Source organism: Hydractinia symbiolongicarpus, chromosome 9 (genome assembly GCF_029227915.1).
Source record: "Hydractinia symbiolongicarpus strain clone_291-10 chromosome 9, HSymV2.1, whole genome shotgun sequence".
NCBI lineage: Eukaryota > Metazoa > Cnidaria > Hydrozoa > Anthoathecata > Hydractiniidae > Hydractinia > Hydractinia symbiolongicarpus.
Window position 1 is genome coordinate 28,084,299 of NC_079883.1, and position 22,953 is coordinate 28,107,251.

General features: G+C 32.2%; 1 protein-coding gene and 1 long non-coding RNA gene across 3 annotated transcripts; one reads left to right on the plus strand and one right to left on the minus strand.

Moving 5' to 3' along the window:
* The first annotated feature begins 4,553 nt into the window (after window positions 1-4,553).
* Window positions 4,554-22,333, plus strand: LOC130656554 (protein N-terminal glutamine amidohydrolase-like). The gene is made up of 6 exons (XM_057459436.1): window positions 4,554-4,746; window positions 5,458-5,557; window positions 10,071-10,124; window positions 10,470-10,618; window positions 21,281-21,405; window positions 21,596-22,333. Exons 1-6 carry the CDS (start codon window positions 4,652-4,654, stop codon window positions 21,709-21,711), a joined length of 639 nt encoding a protein of 212 aa, XP_057315419.1. The 5' UTR covers window positions 4,554-4,651; the 3' UTR covers window positions 21,712-22,333.
* LOC130656560 (uncharacterized) lies at window positions 11,994-22,903 on the minus strand. Of its 2 annotated transcripts, XR_008984955.1 has the most exons (4): window positions 22,514-22,903; window positions 13,631-13,693; window positions 13,383-13,447; window positions 11,994-13,304 (listed from the first exon to the last, which is right to left on the minus strand). It is a non-coding gene; the product is annotated as an uncharacterized LOC130656560 (long non-coding RNA). The 2 variants fall into 2 exon arrangements; XR_008984954.1 differs by lacking the exon at window positions 22,514-22,903 and having other exon boundaries at window positions 13,631-15,380.
* Window positions 22,904-22,953: the final 50 nt, after the last annotated feature.

Consider the following 22,953-nt stretch of genomic DNA (forward strand, 5'->3'; position numbering starts at 1 on the left):
TTTGAGAGACAGAAAGAGTTCAGATGAGCTAAGAAGCAGGCTAAGTCTCCGTAGAATTAAAGATGCTATCCAGATAAGAAGATTGAATTGGCTGGGGCACTTGGAAAGAATGGAGGAGGATAATTGGGTAAGAAAGTGTAGAGACTTGATAGTTCCTGGGGCAAAGCCCAGAGGCAGACCGAGAAAGACTTGGCAGGAGGTTATAAGGACAGACTTGATAGAGAGGAAGTTGAGTTTAGATCTAACACAGTCTAGATCAGATTGGAAGAGGGTCATTAATATACCCCGTCCAACCCATGCTAGCATGGAAAACGGACGTTAAGCCGAGAATGATGATGATGATGATGATAAGAGATTGGATAAGTAATTTTGAATCACAAAAAATTTTTTTACTTAACTCACCATAAAACTGTACTTCAAAAACATTTATTTGATATGCAACTTAATTCTTCAAAAGTAGACTGTAATAAGTTGTTTCGACATACCATAATATAGCTTGTTTCTCCAACCAAATTAATTTCTTGGTTTGAAACTTTTAAGCCCCTGCCAGTGACAAACACTTTTTGCATTTTTCTTAGTAGCTCTACAGGATTAATTTCATGCTTAGTTTCTGAGATAAATTTTTAGTAATGTTATCTATATCTGGTTGGTTTGATGTTTGAAAATTTAACAAATCCCCCGGGACATATTCTAATTGATCTAATTGAAATGCAGAATTAGCATATTCATCGTTTATGTTTGATTCCCCCTTATTTTCTTCTTCTGAACCATTTACCACGTCAGCAATTACTTTATTTTCTTGACCAGAACAGTTGAACTTGCTTGAAATAAACCAACAAATAAAAAATAATTATATCTTATGACTAAAGTACACATGCAAACGTAAAGTTATCATACTCTATCATAAGTATATACTCATTAAAAATGACACGTCAAATTTGCTTCACCTATTAATGCTGTGAATGTATTGACTGTATTGAATGTATTGATTTCCCCCTCAGAAGATTCTAATTGTGTTCCCAAATTACACAAATCTGAATTTCTTTGTAGTTCTCTAATCGGGAATTGTAGTTTACGAAAGATACATGTTTCCTTTCTCATCGAAATCCTTTCTTCCACTATAGGGAAGATGCTCAGGCTCCTTTGAATCGGCTGTATATAAAATTTTTGTTTGACTTGCTGAAAGTTTTCCCTTTAAGTCCTTTGCTGCCAGTAATTAATTACAACTAGATTACGTGAGCTAGGCAGACATTGCAATACATCAAACCCACCACAATTCTGTAATTGTGGAAATCCCTTTGGTGTTGGAAAGCCACACTTGTCTTCATCTCCTATATCAGCACAATATAATTTTTTTTCTTCATCTGTGTGGGTAAATTGATAAACAATCTATTAATGCTAATTTTCTGAATAAAAAATTTGCGAATGAAGTTTTTCCAGGGAATAGAAAAAGTGTGAATTAAGTTTTTCCAGCGAATGGTGTTTTTCCAGCGAATGATAAAGTATCGGTACTGAATGACATAATATATGTACCAAATGACATAATATATGTAGCAAAGCCCAGAGGTAGACCGAGAAAGACTTGGTAGGAAGTTATAAGGACAGACTTGATACAGAGGAAGTTAAGTTTAAATCTAACACAGTCTAGATCAGATTGGAAGAGGGTCATTAATATACCCCGTTCTACTCCCGCTAGGATGGAAAACGGACGTTAAGCCAAGAATGATGATGATGATGATGATGAATGACAAAATATATGCACCAAATGACATAATATATGTACCAAATGATAAAATATATGTCCCAATAATAAAATATATGTATTGAATTACAAAATATCATTACCGAAGCATCATTCGATTACTATGGCAGCTATGGTGTGCAAATGTCAAGTGATACTTTTAAATAGGTCCATTTTTTTCTAGGGTAGCCATTATGATTTAAGGGTAAACATGTTAATCACGATGTCACCTCTTCATAAATAGGGGCAGAATATTAGTAAAAGAAGTAAAAAGAAACAATTCAGGCACGCTGGACTACTAGACTTTATTAAACATCAAATACACACTTGCTTACCCCTTTTTGGTATTCTCCTGGTTGGCAAATGCCATGTGATACTTTTAAACCATTAACAGATCTGTATTTTTCAGGCAATCACTATCATTTAATAGAAAATGTCGTTTACACAGTCACCTTTTCATAAATTAGGGCCGGACTTTTTGTAGAATCTTTGTTCTTTTCCTTTAAACTTGTCATAGTTTTAGGTAAGTTTTTGATAATTTAGCTTTACTTTAATCCGGATACTTAAAGTTCTTGTTTAATCAAAGCTTCTTTTGTGAGAAGGAATTAATTATTTCCATTTTTGAGGCAAAAAAATCTCAAAAATTTCTGGCCAACTACACATCAACATTGTATGCCCTTTTACTTAATAAAATGATGGTTTTACTTACTAATTTTTCCTTCTTTAAGCAGCTGTGTGGATATTGAGATGTTGAAAAGAGTAATTTATATATATGGACAAGTTCATAAATATCAGACACTGGTTTGGACATTGAAAAAAAGCATAATCCTTATAATTTTTTATAAATCTGCCAAGTTTGCTAACATTTTGAGGGATGTTGCGTATGCTTGTTCTTCACCTATTCTGTGCCTATTGTAGTACATGATTTTGATAAAAAAGTAACATTGTTAGTAATTTATCATTTTCTTGGTTATCCTTGTGTTTTTTAATCTTCTTATCCCTGTTAAAGCACTCTTTAGTGGTATATTAACTAAAAAAAATTCAGGCCACAAATTTATTAGAGTATTTGAACAATATACTGATAAATTTTTAACAAACGAAAATTATTAAAATGTCAGAATAATACTCATTTTCAATTAGATATAAATGTCCTGTATTTTGTAAAGAGCATTAAAATCATATTAAGTCTTATTTAATAATGCCGAAAAACAATTTTAGGGGTAATAAAATGATAAAATCTTAACAATTTACATAACTAAACCCTACTTTATTATTGCCCTTTTAAGTTTTTTTAGACTGTTATGTTAGACTCATTTCTATCACCGCTTTTCGTTTTTAAACTTTTACAATGACATTTAAAAAAACATTTCTATCGCCGCTATTTATTTTAAAACTTTTAAAATGCGATTTATAAAAAACATTTCTATCGCCGCTTTTCGTTTTTAAACTTTTAAAATGTGATCTTAAAAACCATTTCTATCGCCGTTTTTCGTTCTAAAACATTTCTATTGCCGATTTTCCTTTTTAAACTTTTAAAATGCAATTTAAAAAAAACATTTCTATCTCTGCTTTTCCTTTTTAAACTTTTAAAATGCGATTTAAAAAAACATTTCTATCACCGCTTTTCGATTTTAAACTTTTAAAATGCCATCTAAAAAAACATTTCTATCGACACTTTTCGATTTTAAACTTTTAAAATGTCGTCTAAAAAACATTTCTATCGCTGCTTTTCGTTTATAAACTAAAAAAATCTAAAAAAACACTTAATTACTGCAATTAAAAATTTCAAAAGTGTTCGTGCAAAATAGATTGCTAAGATTGATCTTGCAACCTATTGTGATTAAACAATCGATCGCGTGGGGTCATTGTTTATCAGCGAGTCAATTATTTTCTTAAAAAACAAAAGCTATTGCAATGTTATTGTTCAGTGTAACTATTCATGCGAGTTTTGTGTCCGCGGTAGATTATATTCAGACTGTACTGTTCATGGGATATATATTCAGTACTGTTCCAGTTAACTGCATTTTCATATAAAATAATTACAAAAAAATAGTTATCTGTCTCTTTTTGTTTTGGGGTCACAAGCTGATAAAACCTAACAATTTTGTAGCTTTAAGGTGTTATACTTTTATCAATTTTGCGTCCTAGAAATAAAAAAAATATGCAAAATTGCTCAGAAAGTTCCTAAAAACATCATATTCAAAGCAAAATACATAACTCGTAAAAATAAGGAGTTTAGAGCATTTTTTATCAATTTCAAAATTCTGGGCTTGTTAATTATTTATCAATTTATTGTTCCTGAAACAACAATAATGAAATTGTCCATATTTAAAAAAGGGAAGGTTCTTCTGCTAAAGTTGTTCCCGTGAAGCACAAATCATGACCTTTTTTTTAAAGTACTAAATTTACAGATGACATCTAGATAGCTAGCTATATACAGTATTGAAAAAACATAAAATCGAAACGTAAAATTCTTTATTGTTAGTTTTCACTGAAAGAGAACGCTTTTCGCTTGTTTTTCGTTCCTTCGCAGCCTTGTCCACCATTTTAAACAAAACAGTACCACTATTGAGTCACTACCTGTTCAAAGTGGTACTTTTTCTTGTAACAGGATATTTAATGACTCCACAACAACTAATTTTTGTATTATTGTTTTTTGCATATCAAACATGTATGGAAAAGTTTTTTAAATAGAATTTGAAAAATATGTCAGCATTCAACTAGAACTCCAATATTAACCACATATAACATATGATCCACTAATACTTTAGGCAGGCCAGTGTCAATCATAATGGCTGTTCTCGGAATTTCTTTACAACAACAACCTGCTTTCATTCTCAGTTCTGCGCTGGTTGCCGCAAGTGTTCGAGTGGCTACTTGGGCTTTCGTTTATCCGTTTTGTATGCTGTGATGAGTCAGTACTCACTAGGAGGTCCCAGCCAAGACAAATCATTACCTAAAAAACGTTTGCAAGATTCTAATTGCGTTTATACTAGCTGTTATTGGTAAGTAAGTGTATTCACTTGCTCTTTTTCTTGTTCTTCAGTAATATTTTGCTTTTTAAGGATACTGTAAGGGCATAGACACATATTCAGTATATTCATTTTTTTCTAAAATTATGCTTTTTTCTTCAAAATTATTTATTAAATATTAAAGCAAATTAAATTGTCTATAGGATAATATAAATATGAAATTTAATTTTTTTTCAGGTAGCCATAAATTTTCGGCGTCATATTTATCAATTACTTTAGCATTATCACATTTTTTCGAAAAGTGCGTCATTCGTTTTTTATTAAAAAATTTGTGCTTTGTACTTTGTTTTTGTCCACGTATACTCTGAAGATTCTGATCTGTTCTTTTGAATAACAATGTATTCCACAGCATACGTAACACAGCATACATACGTCTTTAAAGTGTGCACAACTACCTTATTTTCCAAGAAATAATATATTATAGCTTAAAACATTAGTTAAAAAAGAAGTTGTGGACTACCCCTTAAAACTAAGATTATCACTCATAAACTTATCCAGTATCAATTAAGCAAATTGGAAATCAGTCATGCGTTACTAATTAATAAACTAGCTTTACACGTGGTCCACAATAGCACACATCATATATTGGTAGTGTAATAATAATAATAATAATAATCTGATAGAATGATTGAAACTAACTTCTGTAAGTAACAACTATTATATTTTAATTGGATATATTTTTAGTGAAGAAAACGTTTGGAAGCTGTGTCAACAAATCAAGGAGCAAAATGAGGATGACTTAAAGGAATATTATGTTGCATTTATTTCCAATTTCAACAGACAGGTAATATTATTTGTTGTCTCATCAGGGAAAGAAATATTTTGAAATCAGTTATCCTCCTTAAACAGGGTTCCAACACCTAAAAATCCTTATAATCCCTAAGAAAAGAAATTTTTCCGATTTTTTTTGTGAAAATTTTAAAACTTTCCTAAATTTTAGCACACATAAATTTGTCATACATACATTTGTGAACTAAATTTTTTATAATGGATTTTCTTTTGTGGAATATAGTTCCAAAATATTTATATTCTGCATCAGCTTATGTGGAAATAAAATCTGATCAATTCAATTTGTCCTTCTTGTTACACTTTCACTAATTAAAATTCTCTAAATCTTTGTATGTGTTTTTCCCGCTAATCGAAAAAATCTTTAAAAAAAAATAGCTAAAATACTTCAATTTCTCCTCAGTATCCTTAAAAAAATTAGTTGCAAAATGAGTACGAACCCTGTTTACCCACTAAGTTTGTTTCCCCTCTTGTCATTATTACCTTGGTATAAATTTGTCTTCCTCTTTTTGTACAATGCTTACAATCTGTATTTATACCTAAACATTTCCCAAGCAGTTTTTCAGATTTGACTTTGTCACCATATACACCCTAAATGCTGCATTTATTTAATTTTCCAGATTTTTTGGAGATGCGTGTTAAATAGAGGGTGTTTATTTAAAACTTAGATATCTGAATATTTATTTTTGACAGACATGAATTCATAACAAATAAATCCTCTACTACATAAATAAATTTTCTATGTCATTTTCTCCATCTATCAAATTAAATTCAATGTCCTCAATAACTATGTATCTTAGATATAAATCGGGCTGCTTAAAATATATTGAATAAATTTTATTATTATGAGGATCATGTACAAAAATTGGGATTTTTTTCTGTCCTTGTAAGGAAAAAAATTTAAAAATATTGTATAAAACATACTTTAGCAAACCTGTGACCTGTATATATACGGGATAGCCCTGCTGCGTCACAAGCAATTTCAACAAACTGGTTTTGCTCAGATCTAGTAGTAAGACCAAAACACTGCTTTTTGTTGAAATTTTTGCCCTTCAAAGTCAATAATTTGTTCAAAAAATCTATCCACAAATTTTCCCAAGTCCGAGATTGTTAGTTATGCTGCTGACCACCAGTGCAGCACAAAATCACCCTAAAACAGTTTTGTGTCATCGCACACCTACTTATCATAAGTCTGAAGCATTTGCAATCCTCTCTTTTGCTAAACTGAAGTCAACAGCCGAGTGGGTTGCCAGGGGGTTCATCATCTCCCCCCTCTGACGGACGCAGACACAAATTTGAAAATGAAAGTTTAGGTCTTTTTTTGTCATATGAGCATGGATTAAGCATCTAGTTCATTTTTGTTTTTTGACGGTCAATTGAAGTTGGAATAAAAGTTGTGTTAAAATTAAGCTTTTTGACAAACGGACTGCACCATTGTTGTCTTGGTAACTCAGTAAAAACACACTCATCAATAGAGAATATTTTATTATGACACATTATTTTGCATACAACATCATTCTCATGGAACGCAGTTTGTAAATTTGAGGAATGGATCGGCATGCCAGGTAATAAAATAATCGAAGTAGGCAGAACAGATAATGCATGCTGCTAGTAATCATAACAAGGTAATCACACCAAAATGCTTGCCTAAGGCAGAGAGGGTAATTACCCCTAGAGTATGCACACTATGGTTGCCCTTCACAATATTATGTCCTCATGGATCATATATTGTGAATGGTTTCCAAGGCATAACCCAAATCTTTTCATGCATGAATTACATTCTTATTTCCTCCATTCACGAGGTACATTACACTACTAATACATTCATTTATCTATTACTACTAATTATTAACTTCATTAATTCTTTACTTTATTAATTATTTACTTATTTATTGTCATGCATGAAGGATACTAATTTCTCTTTCCTCTTCAATCATGAAGGTGCACTTTCACTTCACTATAAACAGATAACCACACATCTGTCCAACATTTTTATGGCTGACGTAGGAAGCCTGGCATCCCCATCAGTGACAGGGCAAGTGGGAATTGAATGAACCATTGCTCCCACAGCTGGACAAAAACCATCACAACTCTTGTAGGCAAATGGTTGTACAAGGAAACTGTGTGGCTAGAGCAACAGGGCAGCCACATTGATCAGTGATCGCATGACCACCCATCGACGACTGGGTGATGTGAGCCACTCTAAAAGCTAGATCGTATGTTTGCTGAGCTGGACCAGTGCGTGTCATCCGGTTTGGTTTCACATAAAAGAAAATACACATAATTAGTTCAAGTAAAATTGGAGACAGTGCCAAAGATGATAATGAGAGGGGGGGATGGGAGCTTAAAATCTGAGGAGCTTTAGTCCCTAACAACCTCATTTCTTTATGGCTAAAACTAGACTGATTAATGTGTCTGTACTTATTGACTTGTTTCATTAAGTGAGACAAAGCAAGGTATGTTGACATAGCGCAACTGAGACAATACTCTAAGCTGATACAATCCAACATGACTACATGTTTACTGGATTAAAAGTGCCTTATTCTCAGACCTTATTTGAGGTACATTACTAGGCTGGAGCCAGAGTGGTACCTATCGTTCTACAGGCCAGCTAGAAGGTTTACTGAAGTCACCACAATTAACATGAGCTAAATATTCATTTAGCTCCATTCTCAGTGATTATTAAAGTCAGAAGCTATTGTTTTTGACAAAACATATAATTTGATTGTTATGATTTTGACTATTCCTTCCAGCTACCAATCCCATTGTCAAAAAATAAAGAACTTTCTAGATTAGTTGCTCAAATCATAATTAGCTAATTTTTTTTTTTTTTTTTTTAATTTACTTTCCGAAAAGGATTTTGAAGTAAACATGTATTTGGAGATAAGAATGATTTTACAAAAATGGTCCATTACCAAGCATGTACCGTATTTTCCGGTATATAACCCACGGGTTATAAGTTGATTTTTACGACTTCCACCATTGGTGCGGGTTATAATGTGGTGCGAGTTATGTGATAAGTTTTATATTTTCTGTCATTTATTGTGAAATTTAAAGTTCATACATTCCATGAAGAAAATAGTACCAACGGGATAAAATACGTACATTAATATAATTGCATACGCTATCCTATATCAACGTAATCTTACTTCAACTACGTAATTTAATTTTTTTACACAGTGAAATTGCTGTAACTTTCTATTGCTTGCCAGCGCTAATATTACGAGCTCTGTCTTAACACAATTTCAGAGATTATTTTTCTTTTGTGTTGAGTGTAATTCTAATCTATTTATATTTTTGCAATCACATTGAGCATATTGAAATGATTTGCTTCTGGTAATAGAGCAGTATAGCAGGTATCATTTTTAGGTTTCATTGACAGGTATTTTACAACCTAGTGCCTAGGACTTAATTATTAATTCCTGTTAAAAATATTGAAAAATGTTAAAACTAAAGTATAGATAATAATTTTCTTCTTTTATCTTCGCTACCTTCGACCAACTGGTGGCCACTGAAAATATCAAAAATATAAAATACAATTAATAAGACACGTGCAACTATCTCCTTCCCATTGCCGCCATTCATTTTATCAAGCTCACTGTGATTGCTGAGATAAAAATGGATAACAAATTTCTATAAACATTAGAAAAGAACGTTCCGTACATTGATGTTACAGACAATCGGTGATAATTATTATGTTTGTTTGTTTGTTTTTATGCCAAAAAAACTTAAATATACATAAAAAACAGAGATTTTACTTTAGGTTTATAACCTGGTAGCGTGGGTTTTTTATTTGTTTGTTTAATCGCAGCAAGCAAGAGTTATTATTGGCTGAAACCAATGTCTACAAATACAAAAAAAAACGCATTTTCTGATTCAGTAGTGTTGGCATTAGCAGAAGTTTGACTTGTCAAATTGATTTTAATTCATTATTATTTCGGCAATCGGAGGCAAGGAAGTTAAGACTGAGAGAGTCCCTAATTCAGACACTCTAGCATAAAAGAAAACAGAACATACACACGTGTTTATAAAATGATTAGGGTAAGTAAAAATACGCTGAATTTTTTTCTTAACACGATGCAGGTTATGCAAAGGTGAGGGTAAGTAAAGCACATTGATTGAAATTTTATGTGGGTTATACAAAAGGTACGGGCTATCTGATAGCGTCTAGTTTATAACTCCCTAAAAAAGCTGAGCTTCGGGTTATACGATGTGCGGGTTATATACTGGAAAATACGGTAGGTTCTCTCTGGCCAGTGTCCATTTCTAAGCATTTAGGACTTTATTCTCTCTAGCCAGTGACCAGCTATCTGAAAAACTTGGTAAACCTGAAAAACTCAGGGAATTTAAAAATTGAATATAAAAGTTAGTGAATTTTGTTATGTAAAACTTAACCGTCAGTTGCCTGAGTGTAAATTAATGGTGCCCAGTGCAAATTAGTTGACCGCCCTATCTAAGTTTTTAACTCCATAAAGTAAATAAATCAATAAATGACTTAAGATATTTTATAGGTGCCGTTATGGATGCAAAAGCAAGGAAAAGATCCTTTGACTCCAGTGATATGGGTAAGTGTGGCGATTTCATTTTTGTTCTTTTTCATTTTGTTTTTAACTGTTACATCTCACAAAATATTACTCTGTCATAACTTTAATTTTGGTAATATTGGTAATCCAGTGTGCAAATGCAAGACTTAGGGGAGTTTTTTTTGTATCAATGAACTGGACTTGAGCTGCAAAGGCTGTGTCAGCATTCACGTTGCAGTGTCAAAAAAATTGCTGTAATTGGGTCTAACTTACTTAGGAATAAATAATATTCTTTATGGTAAACATTATGGTGTGAAGATTTTGTATTTATCTGCTAGCAGTTTACTTTGTACTCTCGTTAAGTAATGTCAACTTGTTTTATTTTAGGATTATCATGTCGTGTTGTTGCAAAAACCAGCTGAGGGCAAGCCACTTGTATATGACTTAGATGCAGTAATGCCATTTCCCTGTTTATTAGAACAATACTTAGTACAAGCGATACAAAAAGAAAGCGCATTGAAGAAAGAATATCACAGGTTTGTTGAAAAGAAATTACTGCTTCTTATACTTTAAATCAAAAAAATGAAAAAAATTAACACCTTTCTATACCTATAATGGTACTTGAATAGTTGTAATAGTAATAGTACTTAAAAAAAACAGGTCATTATTGAGTAAAAAGCCATGAAAATATAAAAATAGCAATTTACTTTTATTACTTGCAAATTACTTTTATAAGAACAAACCCCCTTAAACAGTATTTTAAGAATCCTATCCAGCCCAGTTTATGTTAAGATTGCTTATTGATCCCAGGTCAGGTAAAGTTTTGTTTTATTTTATTTCAGCCTCGGTTGTTAAGGGTGAAAATTTAATTATAGCTTTAAAGTTAAGTGTAACTCTCAAATTTTACAAGACAAGTTTCGTAGGTTGCTTGTTAGATTATCCAGGTTTAAGTCTTGATTTCTTAACTTTTTAAAGTTAGTTGCTAAAGTTTTCACCCAATTCTCAGCCTTAGTCCTTAGAAACTTGGATGGTTATGAAAAAGTGTCTCTATAATATTAGCGGTACATGTCTGTTGACCAAAACCACTTCCGAAATCTTTAAGTCCCCTTTTCACTATGCTACTTCAAACTTTTTTTGTTTTTTTTTGTAGTTTTCAAAAGCCTTTGCTTAAATTTATACAAAAATCATGGGCAATTAACAGTTATTGTTCCCTCGGTGCATGCATATGTGCACAGACGAATTTATAGACAATTAACACTGTGTTGTCTATTTCTCTAAAAAAAGTTTCATTTTCCGCACCTTTTTTTAAAAAAATAACATTAAAAACGTCTAAATTTTGGCTGAAGCTGGATGTGCTTATTTTTTGTTTAAATTGTTCTTATTTTTATTGTTCTTTATTTTTAAATCTTTCAAAGCATGAGAAAATGTCAAATTTGTTCTTACATCTCTATTCACATCTCCTGTTTCTTAAGACGCAGCGGTAAAACTGTCATATATGTATATGGATTTTGCGAGAAAGAGGCATAACACTACTTCTATTTTTTTTATAAAGTTTAAAATTTTGTTTGGGCTCGGTATGGTCTCCGTTGTTTATAAAGTAAGGCAAATGTTGGCCTGAATTTACTGATGAACTAGGTTCTAATAAAAATGTGTAGTTTTTAATAATTTAATGCCATTGTAGAGTTCTTCAGGCACCATATGACTACAGCAGAGTAATTTCTTGACAGGCAAACAAAGGTGCACGAAGTACTGATGCAGGAAATGTATGATGGGCAAATTCATGTGGATTCTTCCATGAGCTAACGACTAGTCAAAACGGTAGCTTATATTCCTGTGATTTTTTTGAAACTAGAAATTTAACAACATTGTTAGCAAAGACGGGAAGGAGGGGGGAGGCAAATCAACATTAAAAAGCCCCAAAAAAACTCAGGATGAATAGGCTTCATTGTTCTAGCAAATCTGCGCATGCGTCAATAAAACAAAAATACTTGTTTTCATATTAAATAATCCATTAATATTGTAATAATAATACAAAACAAAAAAAACAAATAAATATAAACAAAAATAAACCCGAAAAATTGCACAAGATTTTGATTTTACATAAATCAATGTTAGCCCAAGAAGGCGCGTTACAAAAAAATTGCATATGATGCAACATTAAACATAACATTTTAGTAACAGGGATATTAAAATGCCACCCAAGACCAAGCTCCACCCCAGCACCTTTATGCACAAGGTTGACGCAACCCTCATAAATCTCATTGGCAAGGATTAATAACTGCATGTTTAATAAACAATTAAAATATTAAAAATTAATAATAATTAAAAAATAAATTTTGGTCAGTCCGTAGAAATATAAAATGACAGAATAACAACGGTCTAATATATTTTCTATTATATTTTCTATAATTGACCTGTTTGAAACTCTCATCTTAAAAAAAAGAGATAAACACACATAAAGTCATAGTGGCAACTATAAATAGTTTATCGTTATTTACCTTATTTTTACTAATTTTCACGTATAACAATTTCCACGAATTTGCGCAACAAAACTTTTGGGCAAAACTTAAAAGTTACACACAAAATTGCGCGTGAAGGGTAGTACAAATGAAGACAATGCACCACCTTCTTTCAACTTTCTGATACGCATGGCCTGTTAAACTTTAACCTTTCATAGTTCTTAATTTCTTTGTTAGCAGTGATATATTTTAATTAACGAAAACCATGCAGAAAAAATTCACTTGTTTTGAACGTGTGTTAGGTAAGAATTTGAGGCATACAACAGTGGGCAATAAAATTCTAAATAATCATTTTTAATTTTGTTGACACTCTATTCCGCAATTGTTGTTTTCATTGTGAGACCTGGAACTACCAGGAAAGCCATTTTGCAAGTACAAGAGATCCTGAGGAGTTGTTATTCTGTCTTTTATCTTTGTATTTCTATGGTCTGTCCAAAATGCTAAGTACTTCAAATGTGATTTTTACATTTTTTATTTTATGACCATTGAACTAAAAACAGATCTTCGCCACATCTGCTTAAGTTATTTTGAATTCCAATTACCAATATTGTATGATTGATATGTTGTGCCCTAAAGTTATTATAATAAAATATTATTACTAAATAAATCAAAGTTAATTTTGTGCATTACTCTTGAATTTCATCTTCAGCACAAGCATTATTTGTCATCTCATTAACACATAATCTTGAGACCCGTCTTCACTCTAAAATTGTAATGAATTAATATGGTGAGATTTTTTTGTGAAGTATTTTTGTTTAATAACCAAAATATGTGTTTATACCTTGATCCGTGTGTGTTGGTTTGTCTGTTGTGTTTCTCTAGCTACCCAATCTTTGGAATTGCTGCCTGTGAGAAAAAGTATAAAAAATATGTTTTTTGGCCCCAAAACGCTAGTGTGCCCGAGCCTTTACAAAATTAAAGAAAGTTTTGCCTACAAGAAGCGTAACAAAAATCGTAAACGAAACATTTTTGCAGAACTAAAATAATTTAGTAATAAAAATCTTTTAATAAAGGATGTTATGAATTTACCATTTCTTTTCCATAATCTGTGTGATAATGGTTTCTACCTGAGCTGGCTGCAGATTGTTCATTCTATATATAAAAGAACATAATGTCAGTGTCTGAAGAAAGCATATTTTGCATAACACTATTTCTTTGTCTACTTTCTTTGACTATGTATGCATAGATTAGAAGATCAATCAGTAAAATACAGACAAACACTGTAACCAATCCGATGATAATCCACTTTATTGTTTCATTCCCTTCTAACTGCTTTGGGTTTTCACAAAACTTCCCATGATATGATGACGTACAAACGCAGTTGTACTGATTTTCTTGAGAGCCACACCTGCGTTATTTTTGCACACTTTGTCCTCGTCAAAGTTTGGGATTTTTAAACTATAGGCTGTCTGATTAGGACTGACACATCTACTTAGAAAAACACTTCCACCTGGTAATTTTCCACAAATTTAGCAAATTTACAATCGCAGCTTAAGTTGTTGTATTGAATGTCAAATAGTAGACCAGCACGAAGGTAGTCTGTTATGTCAGGGTTCAATGAGTGTAAAGAATTATTGGCCAATAAAAGTTTGGTTAATGGCTGCACGTTGTGAAAAGCTCTTACTGAAACATTGCTAATCTGATTGCTGGATAGGTTGAGTATTGTCAGTCTGTTTAGAAAAAAAAACTGGTTATGATCGAGATGCAGACCATTTAAGCGTCTAAAGTTAGCAAATATTCCATTTGGAAGTTTGCTTAGCAGGTTTTTGCTTAAAAATAAATATTCCAAGTTTATTAAATTTGAAAATACTTTCAAATGTAAGTCTTCTAGTCTGTTACCAGAAAGATTCAATATGTCCAACGAAACTAAACCTGCAAATCCTAGTTCTTTCACACGCTCTAGCCCATTATTACTTATATACAAATAACGAAGGTTTTTCAACTGATCGAATGTTCCATTATATATATGTTTGATGTTGTTATTATTTAAATTTATGATGAACAATTTTATTGTTATTCAAAAAACGTCTTTCAATGACTTTAAGTCCGAAAATGTTCGTGTTGTCAATATATTGTACTTTATTGTCACTGAGATTTGAATAGTCCAAGTGTGGTAAACCTGCAAACATGCCAGATCGAAGACTTTTGATATGATTACTGCTAAGGTCTAATCTTTTCAAAGATTTAAACTTTTTTAAAGAAAGATTTTCCATATTCCTTATCATGTTATTACTTAGGTACATTATTGTTACACTTGAGGGTAGATATTCTGTTATAGTCTAAAGAAAGGTACCGTAACTCCATAGAATGCACTATGTGACAATGTTTGTATTTTTTTCGGTCTAAACTGACAGACGTTACCTTTCGAAGTGGACAATTACACTTGGCTGTAGTTGAATTATTTCATTCTTATCTAACGATAATTCTATTAACGATGAAAATCCAAAAAAAGTAGTGTTTGGTAAATGTTGTATTTTGTTATTGTCTAAATATAATCTTCGCAATTTCGGCAGTCCTCTAGCCGAAGGATTTTCTACTTTTTCGATACGATTATCCATGATAGATAGAGTTGATGTAGACGTTTTGTAAAATACAGTAAAATCAATTTAAGTTAATTTGTTGTGCGATAAAGACACGAATTTGCAGATTTGACAAAGTTGGTTCATTTTCTTGCATAGGTGTGAATGCATTTGCCTCCATTTTTGAGATACTATTTTTATTCAAATATAATGATCTGAGTGATTTGCATCCTTCAAAAGTTCCATTTTCCCAAATACTAATGTTGTTATTTGAAAGATACATTTTTTTTATGTGACCTTATGTGTTTAGTACGCCACGATGTATTGATTCTATCGAATTGTTTTGTATATGCAACGTTTTTAAGTTTCCCAAACTGTGAAATGCAGTTTTCGCGGAGGTATAAGTATGGTAATTTCGTTAATCCATAAAAAGTGTCATTTTTGAGGATTGTGATTTTGTTTTGGTCTAAGTATAAGAACTCCAATTTAGTATCTTTGAAAGTCATTGGTTCTATGCTTTTAATCAGATTCTGATTTAATTGGAGGTGTTTCAAGTGTCTTGCTCCTCTAAAAAAACTACTTTTCAACGTTTTAATTCTATTGTTGTTAAGATATAACATAAACACTCGTGTTTTTTCAAGCATACCATCTGGTAAATTTTCGATCAGGTTATATTCCAGATAAACAAATAATAATTCGGAAAGATTCACAAAGATTGATATATTGATATATTTATTGATATATACTTTGATATATTCTGAATTTTATTGTTGTCTAAAGCAAGAACCTTTAAGGGAGAATGTTTAGGCATGATTAAATCGACATTTTGAATAAGTTACTTTTAAGAGTTAATGTTTGAAGAGAGAAAAGTGTTGAAAATGCTTCACGTGGAATGATTTCCAATTTGTTTCCATACAAATGTAAACCGTTCAATTTTGTCAATGACGTAAATACATTTGGATGTATTATGCGCAATTGTGAATGTTTTATCTCTAATCTTGTAAGTTTTGAAAGTCCTAATAAAGAATACTGTGTTAGCTGTGTGAAATTTCCACCAGTAATTGTAAGATGCTTGAGTTTTCCGAATCGCTGGAAATAAAAATCTGGAACCCCTTCTACTTTCGGGTATTTCACTTTCAATATTTCCACCTTATAAGATCTTATATCTGGCAATTTCTTGGCTGTGAGACTTCTACACAACATATATGTAGCATTCCGACATAAACAAGTTTCTATTGGAACACAGTAATAGCAAGATACCAATCCAACACTTAACGAACCAATATAGAGCATATATGTAACCAACAAATTTGATATTTTCACCGGTTTCTAACCATTTAACTTTCTTTGAAAAATTTAAAATGTGATTGATCATAAATCACTAAACTTCTTTCGTGTTGCTCATAAAATTCATCTGCACCATATTATTAGAAAATAGGACTTATGTTTTTAATCATTTTTTAGGGCGCTATCATGGAAACTATAGAAATATAATAAGATAAAGACACATAACGGCTATTCATGCTATTGTACTGCTAGGAGATTCCCTAACTTAAATTTCACCAAGCTAGACTGTTTACTCTGATCCAATGATGTCAAAAAAAATGTTTCGATTGTTATTTTGCCCAATCAGGGTTATTAAATGTTCGCACAACTTAAATTCTGACAGATAACGTTGCAGTTAGTTACCAGTCTTTTGCCTCCATTAGTTACCAGTCTTCTGCCACCGTATATTAAACTTTAAAGCCGGATTAGAGACATAAACGTCGATGCTTTTTATCAACCAAAAACCAATAGTCTATAGCATAGACAATAACATTTAGCGGGAGATGAGAGAGGACTTTTAGCTTTTAATTTAAGTCAATAAATAACGTAATAAATAAAAGACAAACAAAAAGGTTATCATTTGAACCAATAATTTATGTTGAACATTCCGGTGCTGTACTATTTATTTATTAAATAATATAAATATTAACATGTCATGAACAAGCGAGTTTATTCTAGGCTACGTTTCGACAGCTACAGCTGTCTTCAACGGGCAATGATCGTAATCATCTTTGGCTATTTATTATTTAAAGAGATAATTAGAGGATCGAAATTAACCAATCAAATCACAGCAATTAAAGTAATTAACTTTTTTACGGACCCAGATAGAAGCAATAAATTGATTAAAATATTCCTTTTTTTAAAAGTTCGCTTTATGTTACGTTTCTTTTTCTAAAAGTTCGCTTTTTTGTTGCATTTGTCCCGAACCATTTTTTGCACTTTTTCCTAAATGTTCGCTTTCCGAAGTGCGGGTAACCATATTTCTGGAAGTTGATAGGAAAAACTGTTGATATGAGTATTTCTGTCTATATTATTGATGGTTTCTTTTACTTTTCTTGCTGTCCAACCAGACTATCGGTCTATGATCTTTTTTTTGATCCCAGTCAATAACATGATCATTCCAGCTATGGTCCGCAATCTCATTTTTGTTTGTATCTGCGTTGCTTTCGGCTTTTTTGTGCTCTTGTACACGTTGTTTAAACATTCGTTTTTGTTTCACCGACATAAACAGCATCACAATCCTTACACGGGATTTCGTAGATAATATTAGATTGACTTTCTAGACATATTTTGTCTTTTGGATGCGACAGTATACTACGTAGTGTGTTTTTAGATTGAAACACTGGCTTTATTTTATGATCTTTCAATACCCGACGAAGTATGTTAATTGTCCCTCGTATATATGGCATACACACAGAGGCTACTGGTTCATTTCCCGCATCTTCCCCGTCACTGCTCTTATCAGTCCTGTTCATGATTTTCCTCTCAACCTTTTTAATGGTCTGTCTCAAGTACCCATTTGCAAGTAAGGCGTTGTTTATATGAGATAACTCTTTCTTTCAGTCATTCTCTCCACCACACTTTCTTTGCAAGACATTTGGTGATTAGATGTGTAGTTTAGATATTGATCAGTATGAGTTGGTTTGCGGTATATTGATACTGATAATTTACCACCGTTGCGAGACACTAGAGTGTCTAAGAAAGGAAGTGTACCGTTCTTCTCGTGTTCAATTGTAAATTGAATCTTCGGGTGCAAATTATTGATATGTTCATGAAATGCGTCTAGATGTGCTCTTTTTATTATTAAAAAGATGTCATCCACAAATCTTTTCCAAACTCTTGGAGCGTGATCTGCAGTTATCTGCAGTTGTTAAAGCTCTCATGAGCCTGCATATATATTTCAGCTACCACAGAGGATGTTGGGCCACCCATAGCCACACCGTCAGTTTGCGTAATTTAGTGTGGATAAAAAATTTGGGCTTAAACCAGTTTTAATAATTCCAGATAGGGAATTTTACTTTTATCACGAAAATTGTCTTTAATCGTTTTTGCACGTCAACAACAACAACTTTTAAAAAATAACTCTCTGTATTAAAATTTCTAGCTAGTTACCTAGGTACATATTGTTCTAATATTTATAAGCAATTGTACACCCTCTAGCAAGATTTATGTCTGTTGCGTGATGGCGCTGACTTACACTGGATCCGCCCCTGGTTTTATACCACTATACTAAATCACATTATACTATTATATTTGCCTTGTGTAATGATACCTTTAAGTTTAACGTTGAAGCTCTTAATTTATTTCTGTATTAAGCATAACGTAAGCCTGATTTAATTTTTCGCCTAAGCATAACCCAGTCTAAATTTTTACTTGCTTATAAAAATCAATGTTTTTTTCTCTACTCAAAAAATCTAAAAGAAGCCGCAATATAGTATTGGAAAGCTTATTATATTTGAAAAGAAACGTCATTTATTTACACGAAGAATTGAAAAAAGTATTGAATTGTTTGGAATTTTAAGAGTTAATTTAGTTATAGAGAGTGGGAGTTCCCTTTAACAGGAGTGGGTGTTAAAAGTAAGCGACTGAGTATTTCTACCAATTAAAGCTAGAAAACGTTTTGTTGCGCTATGTATTATGCATTGCTAGACGGTAGTCTGTTGACAAATCCACGGGCTTGTCATTCCATTTTCTACCGCGTTACGTGCGTCTCGCTACTTGCGGTACCATTTTGCGTGACAGACGTATACGGGTATTATTATGGAGATGCACAGTTGCATTATGTTAAATAGCATATTCATGTTTAAAAAAGAGAAAAAAATTAAGAAGAACCACATACAGAACCTAGCTAGCTAAATGGCCTAATTAATATTTTTTTCTGGTATAGAAATTTCTTGTCTTTTTTAGAGAAATGATGATAATTTTGTTATCTTTGTGTATAGTGAGAGCTACAAACATCTTACTCGTTTCTTAAGGTTTTTTTTAAAAAAAATCAAAAATTGGAACAAGAACATTGTACTTGTACGAAATACTTTTGTATGCACGATGTGATCGCTCGCGCGTAGTAAACCAATCATAAGTCTTGATTTTTATGAATAACCAATCATCAAATCTTTGCGGGTGACAAAGGAGATGCAACGACCAGAACTAGGGTTACAACAGCCATTTTGGATGTTCTGGTGTGTTTGCAGGTATTTTTCTGTTGACCTGTTTGTCTTCTGAAAGCTTATTTTTGTAATATTTCTTTTCATATGGTTTTATAAGAAAATCACGCTTTTTTATCGTATATAAATCTTAAACAAACCAAATAGTAAAATTTTGGCTACAAACATACATCGGGAGCAGAATATAGTCATCTAAGTTGCTAACTATATTTATGCTGTTCTGTTAAGGTTTTTATTCAGTTCGTTGCTTTTTATCCTAGCCAACATTGTTTTGTTTTTGTGTTATCCTCTCCAATCTGATCTGCAACTTAGCTATGTTGTGGACGCTAACCTAATTATAGCACATCAGTTAAAAAAGTAAAAAAAAAAAGACTTTTATTTTTCTAGCTTGCTAGCTAGCTACAATTGATTTTGTACCCAGCAACGCATTTTTTTTTAATTTTAAAACTCTCCCAAAATCTAAGATATGAAGTCATTTTTCTGAAAAATCTGAAAAGAATAAAATTGTTTGGTAACTTTTTAGCTCGACGGGATAACAACATATTACTTACTTGTGTTTTTATTTAAACCAAATTTGTAACAATATTTTTTCAAAAAGAACATTACGTATAAGAGGGTGCACAGTTGTAAGCGCTTCACACAGAATTGGTGTACATGGTTTACTAACCGGTCTGTCTGGTATCCAAAAACTGATTTTCCTATGACGGGATAATAACAGGTTGCATAGCCTGTGTTTTTATTTCAGCTTAAGTTGGGGGAAATTTATTTTTAGAAAAATATTACACGCGACACGCTACATCGCTTCCTTGGATTTGATATAGCATGTACGACCTTCATGTGCAACGTGGTCTTCTTTGTATTTAAGCCCTCCGCCTGGTATTTAACACCGGGTCACTCGGCAAGCAAAACAAATCCTAAATCTAAAGGTTTTTTTAGAGTCGGCTGATTAAGCGTAATTCTTTGTCGTTGTTTGTGGCTGTAAATGAATTTTACCACCAGAGACATCAAACAAGCCTTTGATGTATTCAAATCATTTTGTATTGTTACTTTGGATTCATCTGTTTTCGCCAATGCCAACTACTATCAATCTTACTAATATTATATTCCTCTTTTGTTTGTTGGTTTTGCCACAGTTGTTATTAATAATTAATTATTATTAACGTGAACAAATGCAGATCGCAGAACTTCCTTGCCGAAACGGCTGGCTTATTCATTCTCTGCAAAAAGATCTTTTTCCCTTTATAATCCTCCTGGTGTTGGTGATATGAATGTTTCGAATAATTCGACTCCTTCTTTTTTCAACTCCTTCGCTTTTCGTCGCCATACATCCCAAAGATTGCTTAGGACACAAGTTTACAAATAGGCATTTTGCAGTGTTCCACCATAGAAAGTCAGGAAAGTTATACATGAACCGTGTGAAATTAAACGTTAAATAAACGCCCTTTTCAAATAATATCTTAAGGAGGGTGTTGATTTTTACAGGTGGTTCAATTTACACAGCCAAAAAAAAATTATTAAAAACAACGATTTGAAAGTTTTATTATTTTGAGCGTCATGTGTTTTCTAAAAAAAAAAATTTCTCCAAATTGGTAGCTCTCAGTAGGAAATTTTAATTTTGGTAAAGAATCTACCATTTTTTATCCCATGTTTATTCCACCATTTTTCTTTAGAAAATTTCGAATCGTTGAAGCGAGAGAATTTCTTACTACATTTGCGTCAGATAGATCTCATATGTTAATGCCGAATGGTCAGTATTTGAAACCACCTCCTGATTACCCACCCATCAGAACTGCAGGTATGTAATATTTCTTACACGATTACAGCTTCGTGTAATTTTTTCGCTACTAGTCCACCCGGTTTCAGCTTTATGAATGACAGGATTTTTTCAAAGTGGTGTCAAGTTTTCAGGAATTTTTTTATAAAATCAGAAACGAGAATGTTTCGATAGGAATGGATTTTTAATACTCTGTTGTTGTTGTTTTTAGACGAAGTTATGAACTTAGATGATTTTATCGAAATGACAAACGGTCTTGGTGTTGGAAAAGTGAGGGATTTGAAAGGACTCATAAAGTTTTTTGGTCTTCCTAAAAACATCTTGTAAACAATCTACTAACAATCAGGACATATTTTATATCTAGACGCTATTTTTATTTATTACTGTCATTGTAAATATGCATACAAAAATCTGTTGTTACTCGCGTGGTTGTTAGGTGCCAATCTCTATTGCCATTTGTGACGTGTATAAAAATAATTTTCACCAAAACAGTGTTATGTGATACCATTATATTGCTGAAATTTTATGAAGTAAATTTATCATATTTGTTAACCTCGTATGTTTTGGTTAATTTTACTGTCTTTATAATTTGAAAATATATCGTGTGTCGTTTATTCTTCTTCAAGTTTAAAAAGCAAAACAAAGAACAGACCTTGCATGAGTGCTTATGAGTTGATTACGCGATATGATTCTGTTAATATTCATTTTTTTAAATGTTACCAAATAAAAAAATAAGTTTTTAAGGATTTTCCCATCTTTTACCAGAACCCTTGTACCTGATAAAAGGTTATACTTGTTTATTGATTGGTAGTCATTATCCTCGCTCCCAGGGCCTTGTTCGATATTTAAGAAAAAGTCGAAGAGCCGTGGGAACGAGTTTGGGTAGCAACATTTAATAACGTTTAAATTTTGTATGATTATATGATAAAAACATCAGAGTATATGTTAATACTAACGTGTTTTCAATTGTCACTGAATCACGTATCCTTGAGACAGAGAAAGAAACAGTCACGATAACAAAATATACATAAAGATATTTCATCACTTTGGTGCTGACCAATGCTGAGATCCAATGCATAGAACCCACAACCTCGTACCTCCTGCACGAAAAAAATACAAAAAATGTTACCCTGGATACTAGGTTGGTTTTAACGCCACAAATACAATCCTGAAACCATATTATCTCTCCGTTGCTTTCGTTGTTTTACCCAGCAACAAGTCAGCTGATAAAAGCATGTTTTTGTTATTATCGAGAATGATGAAACCGTGTCTGAATAAAATGCAGACCAGAATGCCGGCGAGTTTAAAAATTGATTTAGTTTTTTTAGTAGTTTAAATTTGAATTTTTGTTAAAGATATAGATTAAGGTAGAGATAAGGGCTTTTTAAAGATGCTATAAATAATTTTAATGCCCGTCGCATCTCGAAAAACCCTCCAAAAAAAAGTTGCTCCTACATTGATATACAACCAAATCAAAAATATATTTTTAAAAACGACAAACTTATTCATAGGATTTTAGACGCGTACCGTGAAATGCTAGCTAATATAATATAGTCTAAAAACAGGAAG

Coding starts and splice junctions, on each gene's coding strand:
- LOC130656554 (XM_057459436.1), top strand. CDS start 4,652: ATGAGTCAGTACTCACTAGGAGGTCCCAGCCAAGACAAATCATTACCT. Junction 10,125..10,469: donor CTTTGACTCCAGTGATATGG/GTAAGTGTGGCG, acceptor GTTTTATTTTAG/GATTATCATGTCGTGTTGTT. Junction 10,619..21,280: donor TTGAAGAAAGAATATCACAG/GTTTGTTGAAAA, acceptor ATTTTTCTTTAG/AAAATTTCGAATCGTTGAAG.